Source organism: Ascidia mentula, chromosome 9, assembly GCF_947561715.1.
Source record: "Ascidia mentula chromosome 9, kaAscMent1.1, whole genome shotgun sequence".
NCBI lineage: Eukaryota > Metazoa > Chordata > Ascidiacea > Phlebobranchia > Ascidiidae > Ascidia > Ascidia mentula.
In genome coordinates this window covers 14985315-15005525 of record NC_138574.1, presented here as the reverse complement: position 1 = coordinate 15005525, position 20211 = coordinate 14985315, and the positions used below count along the sequence as shown (strand labels likewise).

General features: G+C 40.4%; 2 protein-coding genes across 2 annotated transcripts; both read left to right on the top strand.

Moving 5' to 3' along the window:
* Window positions 1-286: 286 nt before the first annotated feature.
* LOC145913582 (LETM1 domain-containing protein 1-like) lies at window positions 287-3096 on the top strand. The gene is made up of 8 exons (XM_083001300.1): window positions 287-590; window positions 850-959; window positions 1017-1099; window positions 1212-1398; window positions 1537-1644; window positions 1829-1984; window positions 2208-2304; window positions 2622-3096. Exons 1-8 carry the CDS (start codon window positions 293-295, stop codon window positions 2708-2710), a joined length of 1128 nt encoding a protein of 375 aa, XP_082857426.1. The 5' UTR covers window positions 287-292; the 3' UTR covers window positions 2711-3096.
* A 1254-nt stretch (window positions 3097-4350) lies between these two features.
* Window positions 4351-14619, top strand: LOC145913699 (prolyl endopeptidase FAP-like). Its single transcript, XM_083001444.1, has 20 exons — window positions 4351-4399; window positions 4928-5040; window positions 6004-6111; window positions 6483-6661; window positions 7129-7260; window positions 7489-7621; window positions 7922-8027; window positions 8706-8852; window positions 9408-9549; window positions 9612-9656; window positions 9872-10080; window positions 10337-10524; window positions 11035-11196; window positions 11425-11494; window positions 11934-12058; window positions 12315-12445; window positions 12780-12882; window positions 13291-13349; window positions 13840-13992; window positions 14381-14619. Exons 2-20 carry the CDS (start codon window positions 4947-4949, stop codon window positions 14498-14500), a joined length of 2406 nt encoding a protein of 801 aa, XP_082857570.1. The 5' UTR covers window positions 4351-4399; window positions 4928-4946; the 3' UTR covers window positions 14501-14619.
* The last annotated feature ends 5592 nt before the right edge of the window (window positions 14620-20211 follow it).

Genomic DNA, 20211 nt, shown 5'->3' with positions numbered 1-20211 from the left:
TCACAGTTACATGAAGTTGGTCACACTTATAAATAAGTGACCAAAGGTTTTTCAAACGTAGATATTTAAATTGCTATTATGACAAGCAAACGCGTACTTCCTGGCTCCTGTGAAATAAACAAAAATTTCTCTTGACACAAACCGGCCCCGACCCAAGTTATTGTGTTTATTCGAGCGTATCAAAGATGCTTTGGAATGAAGGCACTCATGCGTAACACTATGTTGGAAGAGGTTTGTTGTAAAACTGGAAACACTGTGTGCAAATACAGCGGCGTTACTTTGTGTTAGAAAAATGGCTTTAATAGTGAAGTGCAGAGCACTGGCCCTTCAGTTGCCTTGTCGACAACTTGCATATCATGGTGTCGCATCCGTTTACCATGGAAAGCCAACCCTTCAACTTGAATCGTCGTCAGATTTTTTACGTAATAGAAGATATTTTACAATCACACCACAGCATTACTCGAGGAAAAAGAACAATTCAGTGATAGAAAGGGCTAAAGATTGGTTAAGGGAAGCTAGACAAGGCTATGATGATGCAATGGAAAGACATGCCCCAGCTGTTAAACAGTACTTAGATTATTTATCTAATGGTAAGTGACACATTGCTCTAAAGTTTTATCTTAATATATTAACGGTTAATTACTTTTCATGCGGTTGCCTTGTAAATTTATACTTGGGGGCAGTGTTGTGGCATGCGATAAAGATGTAGCGATTTTATATTTTTGCAAAATAGATGTTGCAGCTTATAAAAACTTGCCTGTTCGTGATTTTCTGGTGAAACCCTTTGACACTGAACTGTTCAAAAGCTTTTATTTTAAAATTTGTGATAAACTCCTGAATGTTAAATAGGTTTGCAACATGAATGGAGAAATGCAAAAGCTTATTGGAGGATTCGACAAAAGAAAAATGACGACCAAAATTACCGCAATACTTACAAAGAAGAAATGATTGTTTACAATGTGAAGATTGTGTTAAAAAGTTATATAGCGTTAATAAAATGCAAAAACTATTTTTAGATGCACCGAAATGTGATCAAACTTGCTCCATTGCTTCCTGTGTTCCTGTTGCCATTTGGGTTTTTTCTTGTTTTTGTTCCAATGTAAGTTTTAGTTGTGGGGAAATTGTAGCCTCACTTATTCAGTTTACTACATAATATTTGTAATTCTGTATTTAAAGCTAGACTTTTTTCTAAATAATTCACCATCTTTTAGATATCTTTTTCCCCGGCATGTTTTGCCTCAAACATTTTGGACTGCACGTCAGCGGAGACAAATTCTGACAGCCATCCACAAAGATCGACTGCAAGAGTTTTGTGTGATTGTACATCACATGAATTACCACAAAAACAACACAGAAGACGTTGAATTGAAAAAAGTTTTGGAGGATGTTTGTAAAACAGTTGAGTCATTTTGTTGGTGGCTGATAATTAATCAAACCGAACACATGTTGTTATTCATATATCGTAAGCTTGTGCATCAACTGTTCAGGTTTTCTGTTACTACCCCTAATTTTGTATGACTTTCTGAATGTGTTCAGGTTGGGGATGGTCAAGTCCCTAAAAACAACCAAATTCTTCCTTTGAGACGATTCTGTCGACAAATAGAAAGTCCATTTAACGGAAATCAGATGGTCTACATTTTATTGGTAAGACAACATAGAACTAACTGAGGCAGCCTATTTAATAAAACTTTCATCTATATTTAATCTCAAACATGATATACTGAAAACTGACAATGAATTTTGACCACTTCCGATGTAAAACTAAGTTCCATATAAAAACCTATGTTTGTTTTATTTTCATAAATGTTACTGTAAGTGTGTTCTACAGCGAGCGTTCTGCTTCACGATTATGGTGTCGCCATACCAACCATATACATGGCTTCGACACCGACTCTCTTCAAATGCTCATCTTGTCATGTCTTTGGATCGATTGTTGCAGCGTGAAAAAATTCTCACTCAACTTTCTCCTGAAGAATTAATATTTGTGAGTCAGAAATGTTTGTTTTAAGGGAGTAGGGTGGTGTGTATCAAACTAATTTCTGCACATGAAAGATTTTCTTGATAGTTTTACCCCTTTTTTGCTTTGTGACAAAGAATACAAGTTTATAATACTGCCTTGTCCCTATATTAGAAAATTGATTTTTTTTACACATAAAACTGAATAACTATGTTAGGTAAGGTTAAAATTTGTCATCAAATTATTTCAGGCTTCACTCATGCGCGGTCTCAACAGCACTCAACTCTCACGGGATGCTCAGTTGTATTGGATGCAAAACTGGATTTCGTTGACTAGCCAATGTGATGGTGGGTGTAGGATTAACCATATTACTTGATAGTGTTGTTTGGCTGTTGAAAAACTGTTGTTGTTTGTTCATAAACATTATAAAGGGAATTTAAATTCACTATCAGAAATAGTTATTTAACAAAACATAGCATTGTAAAATCAACAAGATGAAAAATGACACGATTTATTGAACAATGCACAATTACAACAAAACGCCTGAACACAAAATATAAACATATGAAAAACCACGAATTCTGACGACCTTCCTTCCGTTTTTGATCTTTCGCTCTCTGCCGACATCTTCTGTTTAAACTTTTATTGTTTTGTGTGCTACCAGATGGCGATGTGTGGTTCGTGCTCCACGCTATGGTTTTGCTCTCTTCAAATTACTCCGAGCTCAAGTTCCAGCGTAAAGTCTTCAACTGAACTCAACAACAATTTTATGCAAAGCCAAGTTGCTGCTCACTGTGACGTCATAATATGCAGTGTTGCCAATTGGTGGCGAAACAAAGAGCTCAAGAACGAATGTGATTGTCTTGCACTAACGTACTTCCGGTGTTGCAGAAAACCTACCTGAAAAACGGTCAACAAGCTTTTAAAGGGTCTGTGTTCTTTTTTTAAAGCTTTTATTGTGAAATGCGTTCATTTTCCGGTGTAAGAAGTTCCGGCTGATTTTCATACCTCGTTTCATGGCAACGGTTCCAACTTTTTTGTGTGTTGAAGCTCCAATGCTGCAATTTGTTTCAACAGCTTCTCGTTTAGTGCGGAATCCGTAAAGTTTTTGTGAACAAAACAATCTTTGTTCCAACAAACCAAGATGTTTGTCACTGCTATGTGCACACAGTGTAACGCACGTTGCATTTCACGAGGTAGAGAGCTTGGCTTGTGTGGTCAGGTGCAGGAAAAATTCATTGTCAGTATAGGCGGATTGAGTTATCTTGGGTCAATATTTTCTTAAACTGTTAAGTTGTTTGGTAATTGTTATACAACACCGTTGTTGAAGTGAATTTACGAGCATCGTTTGGGCGAAACTTTCAACAAAGGCAAGTTTTGTGCAAATAAAAGTCTTGTCCGGCGAAATTTGCACGGAGCCCAATCTTAAGGAATTGTGAAACTTGTTTTTGAACTGCTTGAGGTGAACTTGCGACGAAACGCATTCGTATCCAAAGTGTTTATTTGGGGAATCCTAAATTTCGGTAAAGATTTTGGAAATATTTACAAGATTTTTTAAAAAACGTTCCACATTGTGTAACATTGATTTCTATAAAAAGGTAAAAAAAATTCGATATTTAATTTCTTCCCTCACATTGATTTAATTCGCTTTGAAGGCAATGCAGCCTCTGCAACCATCAAACCTAACCCTATTGATATTTGTTTAACTTCGGCTGTATAAGAGCGATTCGGTTAATTTACAACCGATCATGTTGGTTTAGCGATCGTAAATTCTGTGACATCTTTAAGAGTGAGGTCTTTTTCCAATGATCACCTCCTCTGTTTCGCTGAGGTAAGATTCCTAGGAATCTTGTTTACTTCCTTTACCCATAAAGTTTACTTCATGTTTTTCGGTAAATTGTGACCAACATTAAAACCTTCCGGAACAGCAAATTACGACAAGCAAACCCATGAAATGTTGACGCAAAACCAAACGTTAATCTGACTTCTTTCCATCAATAAACTGAACATTGTTTCGAAAGTTAATTCATAATTTTAGTAAAATATACGATCCTATACAAACGTGGAATTAATAGCATTGTGAAAAGTTGCACATGTTCGGTTATATAACTTTAAACACACTTTTTAATTGTTATTGCTCGTGCCGACATGCCCGTACAAGCTACAATGTTGACACCAATCGTAATTAATTTACAGATTTTATTTTACAGCATTGAAAGCGCGTGACGCAGAAATTGGAATGAGTCGTTGGCGAAAGGTCAGTTTGCATTCGTCGTAACCAAGTGTTCTACGCCTCCATGCAAAAGTTAATGTTTAAACTCTCCTTTTGTTGGTTGTTTGTGTGGTGCAGGAGTTTAACCGCCGCTCACATGGGAGTTGGAGTCAAACCAGCAGCGAATATCCGTCTTTCAACGCTCGGATTAGAGACCAAATCTATATTCGGTAGGTTACGCGCGTCAGCTTAGCCTGCATTAACTGCTATAGACCCTGGTCAGGATTTGTAGCGTTTATTGAAGCAACTTTTGTCAGATGTTTCGTTTTAGAGCTTAAATACTGGCAAATGTTAAAATTAGTTTTGCAAGAATTTTTTTTTCTTTTTAAGTTACAGCTATTATTTTGAGATCAGTTATGTTAGAAAAAATTTGCACTTAAAAAAGTACAGTCGGAGGAAAATTTACGTGCTGGAAAGGAAAAGGCGTACGTTGCGAAATGGTTTTCGTTTAAGAGATAAACGAAAAATCATGTAGCAAGGGTTTGCTTATTCCAATGTAGCAAAGATAAGTGCGTGCCATGTGGGATTTTATTAAAATTATAATGATTTTTTTTATTTATGTCTATTTTATATCGGCTGATAATTTGTAACCAACGTTGTCTTGTGTTAAAGCAAGTTGCAATTTTACCCATGATCTCTGAAGTTCGTTTGTGACAAATTTCCAATCCGAAACATTTTAATAAGTTGAAATATTACAGGTGTTGAATAATTTCGATCATGAAGACGTCAGCAGTTGTGGCGATCGTGGTTGCGAGTGTGTTGGTCACTTGTGCAGTCGTAATCCCCTGTGTTCTGCTCATTCCATCGTCAGGTTTGTTAAAATATATAAAACACAGTTGCTACAGCAACTATAGCAATAAAAATTACCACAGAACTATATAAAGTTTTTGCCATTAAATTTAATGTTTTCATTTGGTTTTCACATCTGGAATATTTTTGTTTTCCTTTCAGCCAATAAACAAACCTGGCATTTCTTAAAGTCACTTGATGGGTAATTTTAGAACTTATATTTATTATTTGCGCATCTGGCCAGTTACATCTTATATATATAAATTATATGTCCATTGTCACAAAATCAATTCGTATCTTTTGTTAAAAATACATGAGATGAATTCCGTCCAGTGGCGAAACAAATTTCTGTGTGATTTACGGGAGTTTATTCTGCTTATCACTGAAAAAGCGCCGATGATAACAGCCCAGTTCCGGGGGTTGCCTGCAATGCAAGACCGCCATAATTAGATTTACGTAATGATGACGTGAGTGTTTGAACAAAGTCAACAGAGCTTCGACATCAGGTCGCAAACAACCTTTACCCCCCCCCCCCCCCCCCCCCCCCCCCTTGTTTAAATAACAGGAGGAGGTTCGTACCAAAGCACAAACTCTGCTCTTTCTGTCAAACATTCCCCATTTACCTGAGATGCGTAATAACGACCCCGTCATAACTTACCTCGAAACCTAAATCCCACAAGTCATGATATGTCGACTTTGTTTGTCTGTGATACCGAGCTTGACAAACTTTGTCATCAAATTAGTTTAAAAAATTCTGATGCATTGTTGTGATTAAATATTAAAAAGATCGTGGAATATCATACATCTGGTTGAAGCAATGGTTTTATGTAAAACAATATTTGTCTGTTGAAAGATATTCGTCTTTGCAAACTTATATATTTCGACAATATAACAGGCATCGCCTGGCGTGAGTATCAAATTTTTATATCATAAAATTTTCCCTGGATTTAAATAAATTTGTGTAACTTAATTTTTCCTTCGTTAGATTCGAAGGCAACGGACAACCAAGTCCCGTTCAAATTTGATGATTTGTGGACTTCGACTTACAACCCGTCAAGTATTTACCCCTCATGGGATGAAAGTACTACAGCAGGTATTATCCAATGGATGATTGGAATGCGATCTTCTGTGTATGTCTGTGTATATCGGTTGTAACTAAGGCTGTCTTGAGGTTTGGCATTGTCTGTTTATTCATGAGCTCTGGAAATTGTTAGTGACGAATTTCTAAATTTCTAAATTTCCAAAAATATTTTAAGTTGAAATAGGTGTTGAATAATTTCCATCATGAAGGCATCAGCTTATACGCCCTGAATTACAATAATTACAATCTTGCTCTGTCTTTCCGTTATATTTTGGTGTTATCTGAACAATAATTCATATTTTCGAAATGTCGGATTTGGAAATAAATGCAGGCACGTTTATTTGCAGTTTAACCTCAACATATTTTTCCCCTGGTTCAAACAGACCAGACAGACTTTATCACACAAGACAGCGATGGTTCGATTAAACGGAGACAAATTCTCAAACCTTACGCTGATTATCAGACAATCCAAAGTGGACAACCATACAAAGACCTCAAAAGCAACGGGTATTCGGTTTCTGCCGATGCACAATACATTCTGTACAGAACGGATTACGCGAAGGTGAGTCAGGGGTTTTGAGGTATGACTCAGCACAACTCAACACTGGTTTAAACTTCCTTCGTCCTCCCATAAGCACTACAGAAATAACTAAAACACAAAAATTAATTTTCAAAAAATGTTTGTTGTTCATTTAAACCATTTGGACCCCTTTATGCCCCATACAGATGCATTAGTTTCCCTTTAAGCAGTGTTTCCCGACCGGTGGTACCAATGGTGGTACACGAGACCTTTTCCGCAGTTAACAGATCTATTTCGATTTTAAAAATTCGTAAGTGATCTCAAAATGTTTGTTACTTTATCCCATAGGTTACTTAGGTTACTGTAACACTCAATTAAGTGGTACGCGTCGAAAAACCTCCAAGTGGTACGCAACCACAAAAAGGTTGGGAATCACTGCTTAAAAGAGTTTAGTGCTTAAAAACATGCAAGACGATCGTAGAGTATCGGCAACACTTATGTGCATTCAGGTTTGGCGACATTCGTACACGGCCCAATGGCACATCTGGGATGTTGCGGCAGATAGAGAGATCACCATCCCCGGTTTCCCCGCAGACAAAATGATACAATACGTTAGATGGTCGCCAACTGATCATAAGCTGGTGAGTTTGATGCAAACATTCCTAAAGTATTACAAACACACGGAAACCAACAATATTTATGACAGAAACTACTTTTAGGCTTGTTGTTCTTTGTACAATTTTATTTCACAAAAAAGCACGAGGATTCTTCATAAAATCTGATTTATATTTTCCAATACAATTTACGCTCGCCCCAAGAACGAAAGACGTACACGAAACTTGTTGTTGTAAACCTGTCACATTCTGTAGGCTTACGTTTACAATTTCAATGTGAAAATGATCGAAGACGTCGGGGCCACCAATCCAACCATAATAGACGTGAGTCCGCTTGACGGTCAGAAAAACATGAAATATTATGGAATACCCGACTGGATGTACGAAGGTTAGAGAACAATAAAGTTTTCTGCTAAAAAAAACACCGCTAATTCCTTAAACATGTAGTTTTGCAACGTTTTTTACCTCGAAATCCTCCAGAAGTTGTAATGTTGGTTTTGTCGAGTGTAACGTCATAATTTGTTGCGTAATAATGAGTTGTGGCGATTAAGAACATTCAGCAGAGAATGTTTATCGCGAAACGAACAGTTTTAGAATAAGAATGTCTTTAGTAAAGAATTTTTTTAGAGAGTTTACAAACTTTAACTTAAGGGATTTTACAATTCCCATGTTAATTATATTGTTGCAGAGGAAATGGTGGCGACAAACTATGTTTTGTACTGGAATCCAGATTCAACCAAAATTGCGTTCCTGGAAACGAACGAAACTGGCGTCAACCTTATCGAATACACATGGTAAGTATAAACACTGGGTTACGCGGTTTGCTACACTTTACTCCCAGCAAATTCGTTACAAACTACCTTTAATGATCTTGAAAAGCATTTGAAACAGATGGGATGATGTTCGATTTACATAAAAACACGTTTATTGCGTAACATATGGCCATTGTTTGGGTCACTCCTATGTTAATAATTTTCTTGTTCGTCCCAATAATTCCCTGTGTAAAGTAAATAAACCCAGTTTGCTGAGTCATGTCCGATGTAGGCCAATACAGTGGTAGTGTGGGCTTCTTAATTAAGGTTCCAAACCCTTTTTACTCATTTCCCCCCTGGCAGCCATTAAAGTTAAAATTTACCCCCTGTTTTAACATAAAAGTTTTGCAAAATAGTTGCAAAATCAAACAGAGGTTTTGAAATACAAACCCGAACGAAATTGCACCAAACTTAAAAAGAACTATACAGTGAAACAAAGAAGTTATGCAAAAATAACTGATGGTTTTTCCAAAACAAAAACTACACGATGTACAGTGAAAAGTTTAAAACTATCTTACTTACAAAATTTAACCCCAATATTCAGTCAAATTTACCCACGGTTGGGAACCGTTGTTCCTAACTTAGTTTGTTGGCAACATGTTTACCAGGTCAACTCCGTTATGGCTACTCTACTTGTTACTCTGCAACTCTTCTATGCAGGTACGGAGATGGACAATACCCACAGACCATAGACATCGCATACCCCAAAGCCGGCACACCGATTGGAACAGTGAGACTTTGGGTTTATGACGTAGGAGAAGTTGATTTCTCAAACAACTTCGAACTCGCTTCTCCCACTGAGTTTGCGTAAGTTTGCGGCAAAATATTTAGAGTCGGAAAAAATGATGGAGCCAATAATAGGAATTTTTTGGGAGCTCCAGACATGATTTATTGTAACAAGGGACCTGAAGGCAGTATTGGTTTAACTTGTGCTTAGCCATTTTGTTTCCACCTTGTTTTCTCCGTAAGGTTGCACCTAGTTTGGTGCCCAACTTATGACGGTGATTGTCACCACAAAGTCTGTTCCTATGGCCATTTGGCCGGCAAAGTCGTCTGATAGTTACACCAAGCTGCACTGATGACATAGGTCGAAAAAATAGTCAAAAATTGTTTTTAATTCCGTGAAGAACTCAGTATCAGAAAATCCCTCTTCTGTACGTTTTAATTATTAACCTTGCTCTTTGCTAAGCTGCTTGGCGGGCAAGATCGTCAAAGCAGGCTTAATGTGGGACCTTGCAGGTCGAACCAGTGTGCACTGTATGCAGTTTATTTATGTTGTCCACATTTTACTTTTCACGTTATTATTAGCGTTGGTTTGAGGCCAAAAATAAGAGCACGAAGATTTATTTGTGAAATGTTCAGCGCCGAAGATCAATATTTCTCCCGATTTACATGGAAGAATGCAACCACATGTCTCGTATCGTGGACGAACCGATTTCAGACAGAAAGTATCGCCCAGCTCTGTGTTGAGAAACAAGATATGAGCGGGTTCGACTGCGGGCATGTGAGTTTGTTTGCAAATAAAAAGGTTCAAACACATCTTGTAATTGTTTAATTCATTCACAGAATTTCGTCAACACTGAGACAGTGAATAATGGCTGGGTTGGATCGGTGAGTTTGGGTTGAAAATATTCACTACAAAATTAAATATCTAAAATACGTATCAGATGGTGAAAGAGCCACATGCGGATCCATTGGTTGCAGACTGTTTTATTGCAAACATACCAAGCCTGTCATTTTGAATGCTTAACACCAAACAATATTCTTCGTAAACATTATTTAAAACACTTAGAATCCAAATAATGACAGTGATTTTCTGACTGCAGTTTGGTCCATTTTATCCTCTATGGAAGAAAGGAACCGCATCGAGCGATTATTTCACCATCTACGCGAGGGCGAATTCCGACCCCGAGGACGGATTCTGGCAAATCGCTTACGTGCAAGAAGGAGATGCAACAACAACTAGAACGTGGATAACAAACACTGGATTCGATATTATTGAACTGAACTACTATGACGAAACAAACGACTTCATGTATGACAACGCACATTTTTTGCAATAATTCTAACTTGAAATATACCTTTGGTTTCGAATAAGATACAATTTATTTTTTTTATTTAAAGAGTGGATCACGACCCTTTCTCAACGATCCACTCTTAATTGTTATATTTTAGAACGATCTTGTTGACACTTTCTTGCTTTAAAATTGCATTCGCGCTTTATGAAAAAAAAAACAATACGGAAGTGACAATCCCCCCTCCCCCCCGATCACTGACGCGTTTGTTCCCAGATATTTCATCGGGATTTGGCCTGAGGCGAGAAACCGACAAGTGTTCAGGGTGAAGTCTTCAGACAGGAACAAGGCAGATTTTGAGTGTATGACTTGTGATCTGGAAACTATCATCTACCCCTCTCACTGTGGATGGATCAGCCCCGTGTTCAACCTGGACGGGAGTGGTGTTGTGATCAATTGCAGAGGTACTACGCCTTTGCTGATTGGTCGAACTGATCACGTGTCTTTTAGCCTGTATAGTGACTCAAATGATTGGGAATTAGTTTTGAATTGTCTCCACGGGCAGCCAAAACTCCAGGCCAATCAAATAACTTTATGACGATAAGTTCAGGATTAAAGATGTCAACGCATCATAAGTAAATACACATTACATGTGTTTCTTTCTACTTGTCGCAATTTGCCTTTGAATCAGCAAAGCTTAATCCAGCACTGGTTAGATATCCAGGTTGAGTTGTTGCACATCTACATTGTGACTCTATTTCACCCTTGGCAAAACATTATTTCACCCTTGGCAAAACATGCATGCATGGTTACTTTATTAAAATCCCCAGAATAAAACACGTTTATCCAAGAGTTTTTTGTTCGGTGGCAACATAACAGTAAACCTACGTATACAGTATGTGAGTCGTTCTGCTACCATCTTCTTCTTTTTATAGGTCTTTATTGTGATTGAACTAAACGTGTCTTACCTCTAGGCGATTTGATGCCTTACACTTTTTGGATCGAGATAGCGGCTAACGGGGATTGGGCGAAGGAACAGATGATCCAGGACAACCAGCAAATCCAGAATAATGTTGACGGAGTCCTCTGGCCCGTTCGCGAATTCGGGAAATTCCCATCCGACAAATATCCCAAAGGTGGGTTGAAGAAAAATTGTTCGTTTACGCTGTAGTGCGGTAAAAGATGGGCGAAGTTCGTGGAAAGTTACAACAAATACTCGTTGATGGTCTAAAAAATTTTATGTCCTCCTGCATGAAATATAACTTTTTTCATCCTGAAGCAAAACTAATGTGAAATTTGTGCGATTCAAAATCCTAAAGATTTCGTGTTTAGCAAACCTGACCAGATATTCGTTGATGTTTCAGAATACAATTACGAAATATGGAGGCCAGCCGACTTCGACCCAGCCAAGAAATATCCGCTACTTATTGAAGTGTAAGCAGTGTAGTTACCTTGATTTCACTTGTGTTGAAAACTCCCCATGGATATAGGCCTAATTCAACAAAATCCGACCAAAATTCACGGTTAAACAACTTTGGGAATCATTTCCCATTCCGACATCAACAACGACCTCCACTTTTTATAATTGATCACGTTTATAGGAAATATGTTTTTCAAAGGTTAAATTCAGTTGACGTTCTCAAGACAAATACATTTCGTTAAACAACATCAACGTGAAAAATATATTTCGTTAAACAACATCAACGGTTTATGTGAAAAAAACAACGCGATGGAAGTATTACAAAACATCACTAATGTTTCAAGATCGCTCTAGTTAACAACCTCTCAAACAGTCGACCAAAATCAGTGACAAAACTACCCAAAAAACAAAGTATTTTACATTGTCACTATTCACCACTTGATGTCGCTAAAGGTACGCCGGTCCCGAGTTCCAGAAAGTAACCGCTACGTGGCGCAAGGGATTCGCTCAGACCTACATGGTAAGCGGACGTGACGTCATAGTTGCGAGCGTCGACGGAAGAGGGTCAGCATTTGAAGGTAATTCCCCCGATGTGTGAAGTGGGGTTCAATGTAATTGTGACGAATGTTTTCTTTAAACATAAATCGGTCTCAGACTTGAACAAAATTGAAATAATTGTTATCCTGTTTTTGGACGAAAAACGTCAATTGTGATTTGTAATTCAGCTAAATTATCTGATTTAACTCAAAAAGTTGCTTCTTGGTCTTCTGACATTTTGTCTGAGTTATCGTTAGTTTCGGAATAGGGAAATTTTTGTAACCTTGTTTTTGCCAGGTTACAAATTCATGAGGGAGGTTTACTTGAAGCTGGGACAGAACGAACCGATCGACCAAACGGATTTCGCCATCTACTTGCTCGACACATATGATTACTTGGATCGCGATCACGTTGCCATATGGGGATGGGTGGGATCTGATTTTAGTTTGGGGAATTTCGATGTTCCTTCATAATTGAGGGTCTGTAATAAATTGTGAAACAGCTCAAAAATGTTCTGGAAACTCTGGCTATTGTCAGTGTTTACGCACAAGAAAACGATACTTTGCATAAGTGACCTTAACTCAGCGATTCCCTAAGAAAGTTCACCAGGGTTCCAGAACACATTATAAAGGGTTTTCATGAGCTGCTCTCTGGTTTTAAGCAAAAATTGCTCTCCGTACATTCTTTGGTCTAAACGACCTCGCAGGAATTCCGCGGACATAAATTTTTGGGAAACACTGAATGTTCTTCTCTTCCTTTTAGTCTTACGGCGGTTACACAACCTCCCATGCTCTGGGTTACGACAACGGGAATACATTCAAATGTGGAGTTGCGGTCGCTCCTCTGGGTGATTGGAGATGGTATGGTAAGTGTAGTTACCTCAATACATTGGGTACAATGAATAACGTCATGAAATGCGGGGTTTCTGTCGCTTTCCCAATGCATCCTTTAAACCGATATTCAAAGCTAAAATCCCCCTCCCCCACTGGAAATTCAGTTTATAAATATTATGTTAATATCAGTAATAACGATAAGAGACACTAACCTCTGATAATTAGTAAACGTTTTTAGTATCTTTTATCAAAAACGTGCAATTACATTTCAAACCGAATCCCCTCTCGAAAACATAAATTACCCCCCGGCCGATATTTCGTCGATTGAATTCCATTATTTTCTTGCTTATAAACGAGTATGGAGTGGATTTAGTTCGGTCAGAATCACTCAAATCAGGGTGTGTTTGACTCATGATAAAATGTGACACGTTGAATTTCAGATGCGATGTATGCTGAGAGATACATGGGAAACGTTACAGTTAATAATGATGGATATGTGGTAAGTTGGTAAACCACCGTTTGTTGCAAGTGGGAATTAACGAGGTTTTGACTGAAATAAAATCATTTTTATTTTCCGCAAAAAACTGTTTCCATCAATAAACACAAGCAATGAAATTCCAAGGGCGCCGATAAAACCATTGAAGTTGAGTCAGGCGCCCTAAAACAAAACAAATATTTCATACCAATAAAATCCTCACCAGTTTATTTGCAATATTGCGCTTGTTCTGATTCGTAAGTTTACAATTCCTACCCAACGGAATATTAACGGATCAGGGTATAATTATTTTACCTGTACCTACTTTGCTGTTGTACCTCGAGATTCCGCTCTATTTTCGAATGTCGGTTCACAATTTCTCGCTTCTTAATCCGACCGTCTGGTTTGAATCAAACATTCTACACCACAAAACGATGACTTTTGTATCAGCCAAATATTCCATACAACTTTTATGTCATTAATTCCCTTCGCATTCACTCGCTCTTGAACGCAGAAAGCATCCATTATCGAAGGACACCCGATTGAAAACTTCAAAAATTCCTGGTATTACTTGATCCATGGAACTGCCGACGACAACGTCCACTTCCAGAGTGCAGCAGAGATGGAGAAAGCTTTGGTTGCCGCCGATGTTGATTTCGATGATTTCGTGAGTTCATAGAAAACATATTTGTGGCAAAAATGACATGGACGATTTGGCGAGTTTCAAAATCTTGATCATAATATACCCCGTTATAACCGCTAAGCTCACATAGCTCAGTTGGCAGCGCGTTGTTTGATTGATAACAAATCGCTGATCTGTGTTTTCCACAATCCCTGGGCCCATGTATGTAAACTTAATAATCTCGATACGATAGCTGTGATCGCCAAGTAAGGACTAGGGCGATACTGCCATGCGATAGAATGATACGCTTCCTGTAAATGAAATACTTTTGTAAATGGTAAAAAATAAGTTTCAAGATCGTTTTATAACCGAATCATACATGATGCGAATTGTGGTTTTAGCACAAGTTCTAATACGGACTGTTCATGTTTAGTTTTACGCCGATCAAGCTCATTCCATCAACGTTGGGAATGCAAATAAACACGTTTACCGTCAGATTGACCACAGGCTGTCATACTGCTTGGGAAAATACGACATGCCTTATCCTGGATGACAACACGGGAACAATTTCCACCTCAAATTCTTCAATTATTTCACATTGCTTAGATTTAATTAAGGTTTATTAATTATTGAAATGTAATTTTTGTTGCGTTTTCATCTTGTGTTGGCGAATTTCATATCTGTCAAATCACAATTCGAGCAAAAAGTCTAATATCGAAAAATACCCTGTTTATTTTGTGTCCAATTCAGTTGTATGTTATTCGGTGAAACCTCGTATATGTGATGCAAAAAACTCAGATTTAAAAAAAGCAAACGTGAGAAGCACGGGACATGCAGAAGGTCTCGAACACCCGATATATTTTATTAGTATGAAGTGTCTGCAAATTTTGATCCTGCACACTGAAAAATATATCAGGAAAGTTGGGAAGGAGATTAACAGTGTTCTTAATCAACTCAAAGCAACAATTTTATATGTAGCAATACAAAAAAAATGCAAAAGAGGTTGACATTTGTATGGGGATCAAGTTAGCAAAAAAATTTGAAAGAAATGGAATGCGAGAAGTTATATGTGCGGTGGATTTTTTTGAAACCTTTTAGTTTTTTATGTCAAAAAATCGACCGAATATTTCATGTCTCGGATTCCGGTTTAAACCGGTTTGGAGGTTCGAGAGGCTGCGGAAATCGCCCCCAACCGGTTTGAAACCGGAATATTCCGGCGATTTCCGCCTAAAACCGGACATTTTTGTTTTGGCCCAAATCTAAAAAAAACGGAAAGGGGTTAGCCTTGGTGTTTTTTCAAAATCAACCAAAAATTTCATGTCTTACAAACATAAAATAGGAATAAAACAGAGCTCAATACAAATTTGATACTCAATGTGAGAGGAAGAACACTTTTGAAACGCCATGTGAATGAAAAGATAAGTTTAGTGACGTCAGTGCCTCTAGCACCAATCAAGGTTCCCGCTTTCGGCGTTGAGAGGCAACTGTGCGCGCGTTGTTTTCCTCTCTGAAACAGATTGTTGTTGTTGTTGGTTGGTGTGGATGTCTTTGAGGTTAAGAGGTTTCTTAGAAAAGTTAGGTTGAATTTTTGTGCGTTTTAAAATAACGAAAGGAACATTGAAGTTTGTGTGATGGTTTCAACAGTTGAAAGAATGTTGGTAGGAAACTGTGCCGTTGATCATCCGGGGTTCATGGTCATGTCGCTCCCTGGCAGTTCCGCTGTCGATCGCCTTCAGCGTGAGATATGAACGCTCGCCATAGTGTTTCGGCAAGTTCCCTTGGTTGAAGGCGTCTCCGCGCTTATAGTGGTTTTTTTCTTTTTGTGTTAAATTCCGGTTAAGTTGTTAAGTTTAGCTGTTGGCGTTGTCTCGCCGTTATTCATCCGGGGTTCATGGTCATGTCGCTCCCTGACAGTTCCGCTGTCGATCGCCTTCAGCGTGAGATATGAACGCTCGCCATAGTGTTTCGGCAAGTTCCCTTGGTTGAAGGCGTCTCCGCGCTTATAGTGGTTTTTTCTTTTTGTGTTAAATTCCGGTTAAATTGTTAAGTTTAGCTGTTGGCGTTGTCTCGCCGTTATTCATCCGGGGTTCATGGTCATGTCGCTCCCTGACAGTTCCGCTGTCGATCGCCTTCAGCGTGAGATATGAACGCTCGCCATAGTGTTTCGGCAAGTTCCCTTGGTTGAAGGCGTCTCCGCGCTTGTAGTGTTTTTTTCTTTTTGTGTTAAATTCCGGTTAAGTTGTTAAGTTTAGCTGTTGGCGTTGTCTCGCCGTTATTCATCCGGGGTTCATGGTCATGTCGCTCCCTGACAGTTCCGCTGTCGATCGCCTTCAGCGTGAGATATGAACGCTCGCCATAGTGTTTCGGCAAGTTCCCTTGGTTGAAGGCGTCTCCGCGCTTATAGTGGTTTTTTCTTTTTGTGTTAAATTCCGGTTAAGTTGTTAAGTTTAGCTGTTGGCGTTGTCTCGCCGTTATTCATCCGGGGTTCATGGTCATGTCGCTCCCTGACAGTTCCGCTGTCGATCGCCTTCAGCGTGAGATATGAACGCTCGCCATAGTGTTTCGGCAAGTTCCCTTGGTTGAAGGCGTCTCCGCGCTTGTAGTGTTTTTTTCTTTTTGTGTTAAATTCCGGTTAAGTTGTTAAGTTTAGCTGTTGGCGTTGTCTCGCCGTTATTCATCCGAGGTTCATGGTCATGTCGCTCCCTGACAGTTCCGCTGTCGATCGCCTTCAGCGTGAGATATGAACGCTCGCCATAGTGTTTCGGCAAGTTCCCTTGGTTGAAGGCGTCTCCGCGCTTGTAGTGTTTTTTTCTTTTTGTGTTAAATTCCGGTTAAGTTGTTAAGTTTAGCTGTTGGCGTTGTCTCGCCGTTATTCATCCGGGGTTCATGGTCATGTCGCTCCCTGACAGTTCCGCTGTCGATCGCCTTAAGCGTGAGATATGAACGCTCGCCATAGTGATGCGGCAAGTTCCCTTGGTTGAAGGCGTCTCCGCGCTTATAATGGTTTTTTCTTTTTGTGTTAAATTCCGGTTAAGTTGTTAAGTTTAGCTGTTGGCGTTGTCTCGCCGTTATTCATCCGGGGATCATGGTCATGTCGCTCCCTGACAGTTCCGCTGTCGATCGCTTTCGGCGTGAGATATGAACGCTCGTCATAGTGTTTCGGCAAGTTCCCTTGGTTGAAGGCGTCTCCGCGCTTATAGTGGTTTTTTCTTTTTGTGTTAAATTCCGGTTAAGTTGTTAAGTTTAGCTGTTGGCGTTGTCTCGCCGTTATTCATCCGGGGTTCATGGTCATGTCGCTCCCTGACAGTTCCGCTGTCGATCGCCTTCAGCGTGAGATATGAACGCTCGCCATAGTGATGCGGCAAGTTCCCTTGGTTGAAGGCGTCTCCGCGCTTATAGTGGTTTTTTCTTTTTGTGTTAAATTCCGGTTAAGTTGTTAAGTTTAGCTGTTGGCGTTGTCTCGCCGTTATTCATCCGGGGTTCATGGTCATGTCGCTCCCTGACAGTTCCGCTGTCGATCGCCTTCAGCGTGAGATATGAACGCTCGCCATAGTGTTTCGGCAAGTTCCCTTGGTTGAAGGCGTCTCCGCGCTTATAGTGGTTTTTTCTTTTTGTGTTAAATTCCGGTTAAGTTGTTAAGTTTAGCTGTTGGCGTTGTCTCGCCGTTATTCATCCGGGGTTCATGGTCATGTCGCTCCCTGACAGTTCCGCTGTCGATCGCCTTCAGCGTGAGATATGAACGCTCGCCATAGTGTTTCGGCAAGTTCCCTTGGTTGAAGGCGTCTCCGCGCTTATAGTGGTTTTTTCTTTTTGTGTTAAATTCCGGTTAAGTTGTGAAGTTTAGCTGTTGGCGTTGTCTCGCCGTTATTCATCCGGGGTTCATGGTCATGTCGCTCCCTGACAGTTCCGCTGTCGATCGCCTTCAGCGTGAGATATGAACGCTCGCCATAGTGTTTCGGCAAGTTCCCTTGGTTGAAGGCGTCTCCGCGCTTACAGTGGTTTTTTCTTTTTGTGTTAAATTCCGGTTAAGTTGTTAAGTTTAGCTGTTGGCGTTGTCTCGTCGTTATTCATCCGGGGTTCATGGTCATGTCGCTCCCTGACAGTTCCGCTGTCGATCGCCTTCAGCGTGAGATATGAACGCTCGCCATAGTGTTTCGGCAAGTTCCCTTGGTTGAAGGCGTCTCCGCGCTTATAGTGGTTTTTTCTTTTTGTGTTAAATTCCGGTTAAGTTGTTAAGTTTAGCTGTTGGCGTTGTCTCGCCGTTATTCATCCGGGGTTCATGGTCATGTCGCTCCCTGACAGTTCCGCTGTCGATCGCCTTCAGCGTGAGATATGAACGCTCGCCATAGTGTTTCGGCAAGTTCCCTTGGTTGAAGGCGTCTCCGCGCTTATAGTGGTTTTTTCTTTTTGTGTTAAATTCCGGTTAAGTTGTTAAGTTTAGCTGTTGGCGTTGTCTCGCCGTTATTCATCCGGGGATCATGGTCATGTCGCTCCCTGACAGTTCCGCTGTCGATCGCTTTCGGCGTGAGATATGAACGCTCGTCATAGTGTTTCGGCAAGTTCCCTTGGTTGAAGGCGTCTCCGCGCTTATAGTGGTTTTTTCTTTTTGTGTTAAATTCCGGTTAAGTTGTTAAGTTTAGCTGTTGGCGTTGTCTCGCCGTTATTCATCCGGGGTTCATGGTCATGTCGCTCCCTGACAGTTCCGCTGTCGATCGCCTTCAGCGTGAGATATGAACGCTCGCCATAGTGATGCGGCAAGTTCCCTTGGTTGAAGGCGTCTCCGCGCTTATAGTGGTTTTTTCTTTTTGTGTTAAATTCCGGTTAAGTTGTTAAGTTTAGCTGTTGGCGTTGTCTCGCCGTTATTCATCCGGGGTTCATGGTCATGTCGCTCCCTGACAGTTCCGCTGTCGATCGCCTTCAGCGTGAGATATGAACGCTCGCCATAGTGTTTCGGCAAGTTCCCTTGGTTGAAGGCGTCTCCGCGCTTATAGTGGTTTTTTCTTTTTGTGTTAAATTCCGGTTAAGTTGTTAAGTTTAGCTGTTGGCGTTGTCTCGCCGTTATTCATCCGGGGTTCATGGTCATGTCGCTCCCTGACAGTTCCGCTGTCGATCGCCTTCAGCGTGAGATATGAACGCTCGCCATAGTGTTTCGGCAAGTTCCCTTGGTTGAAGGCGTCTCCGCGCTTATAGTGGTTTTTTCTTTTTGTGTTAAATTCCGGTTAAGTTGTGAAGTTTAGCTGTTGGCGTTGTCTCGCCGTTATTCATCCGGGGTTCATGGTCATGTCGCTCCCTGACAGTTCCGCTGTCGATCGCCTTCAGCGTGAGATATGAACGCTCGCCATAGTGTTTCGGCAAGTTCCCTTGGTTGAAGGCGTCTCCGCGCTTATAGTGGTTTTTTCTTTTTGTGTTAAATTCCGGTTAAGTTGTTAAGTTTAGCTGTTGGCGTTGTCTCGCCGTTATTCATCCGGGGTTCATGGTCATGTCGCTCCCTGACAGTTACGCTGTCGATCGCCTTCAGCGTGAGATATGAACGCTCGCCATAGTGTTTCGGCAAGTTCCCTTGGTTGAAGGCGTCTCCGCGCTTATAGTGGTTTTTTCTTTTTGTGTTAAATTCCGGTTAAGTTGTTAAGTTTAGCTGTTGGCGTTGTCTCGCCGTTATTCATCCGGGGTTCATGGTCATGTCGCTCCCTGACAGTTCCGCTGTCGATCGCCTTCAGCGTGAGATATGAACGCTCGCCATATTGATGCGGCAAGTTCCCTTGGTGGAAGGCGTCCCCGCGCTTAGTGGTTGTTTTTTGTGTTAAATTCCGGTTAAGTTGTTAAGTTTAGCTATTGATGTTTCGCTGTTGGCGTTGTCTCGCCGTTATTCATCCGGGGTTCATGGTCATGTCGCTCCCTGACAGTTCCGCTGTCGATCGCCTTCGGCGTGAGATATGAACGCTCGCCATAGTGATGCGGCAAGTTCCCTTGGTTGAAGGCGTCCCCGCGCTTAGTGGTTGTCTTTTTGTGTTAAATTCCGGTTAAGTTGTTAAGTTTAGCTGTTGTTGTTTCGCTGTTGGCGTTGTCTCGCCGTTATTCATCCGGGGTTCATGGTCATGTCGCTCCCTGACAGTTCCGCTGTCGATCGCCTTCGGCGTGAGATATGAACGCTCGCCATAGTGATGCGGCAAGTTCCCTTGGTTGAAGGCGTCCCCGCGCTTAGTGGTTGTCTTTTTGTGTTAAATTCCGGTTAAGTTGTTAAGTTTAGCTGTTGTTGTTTCGCTG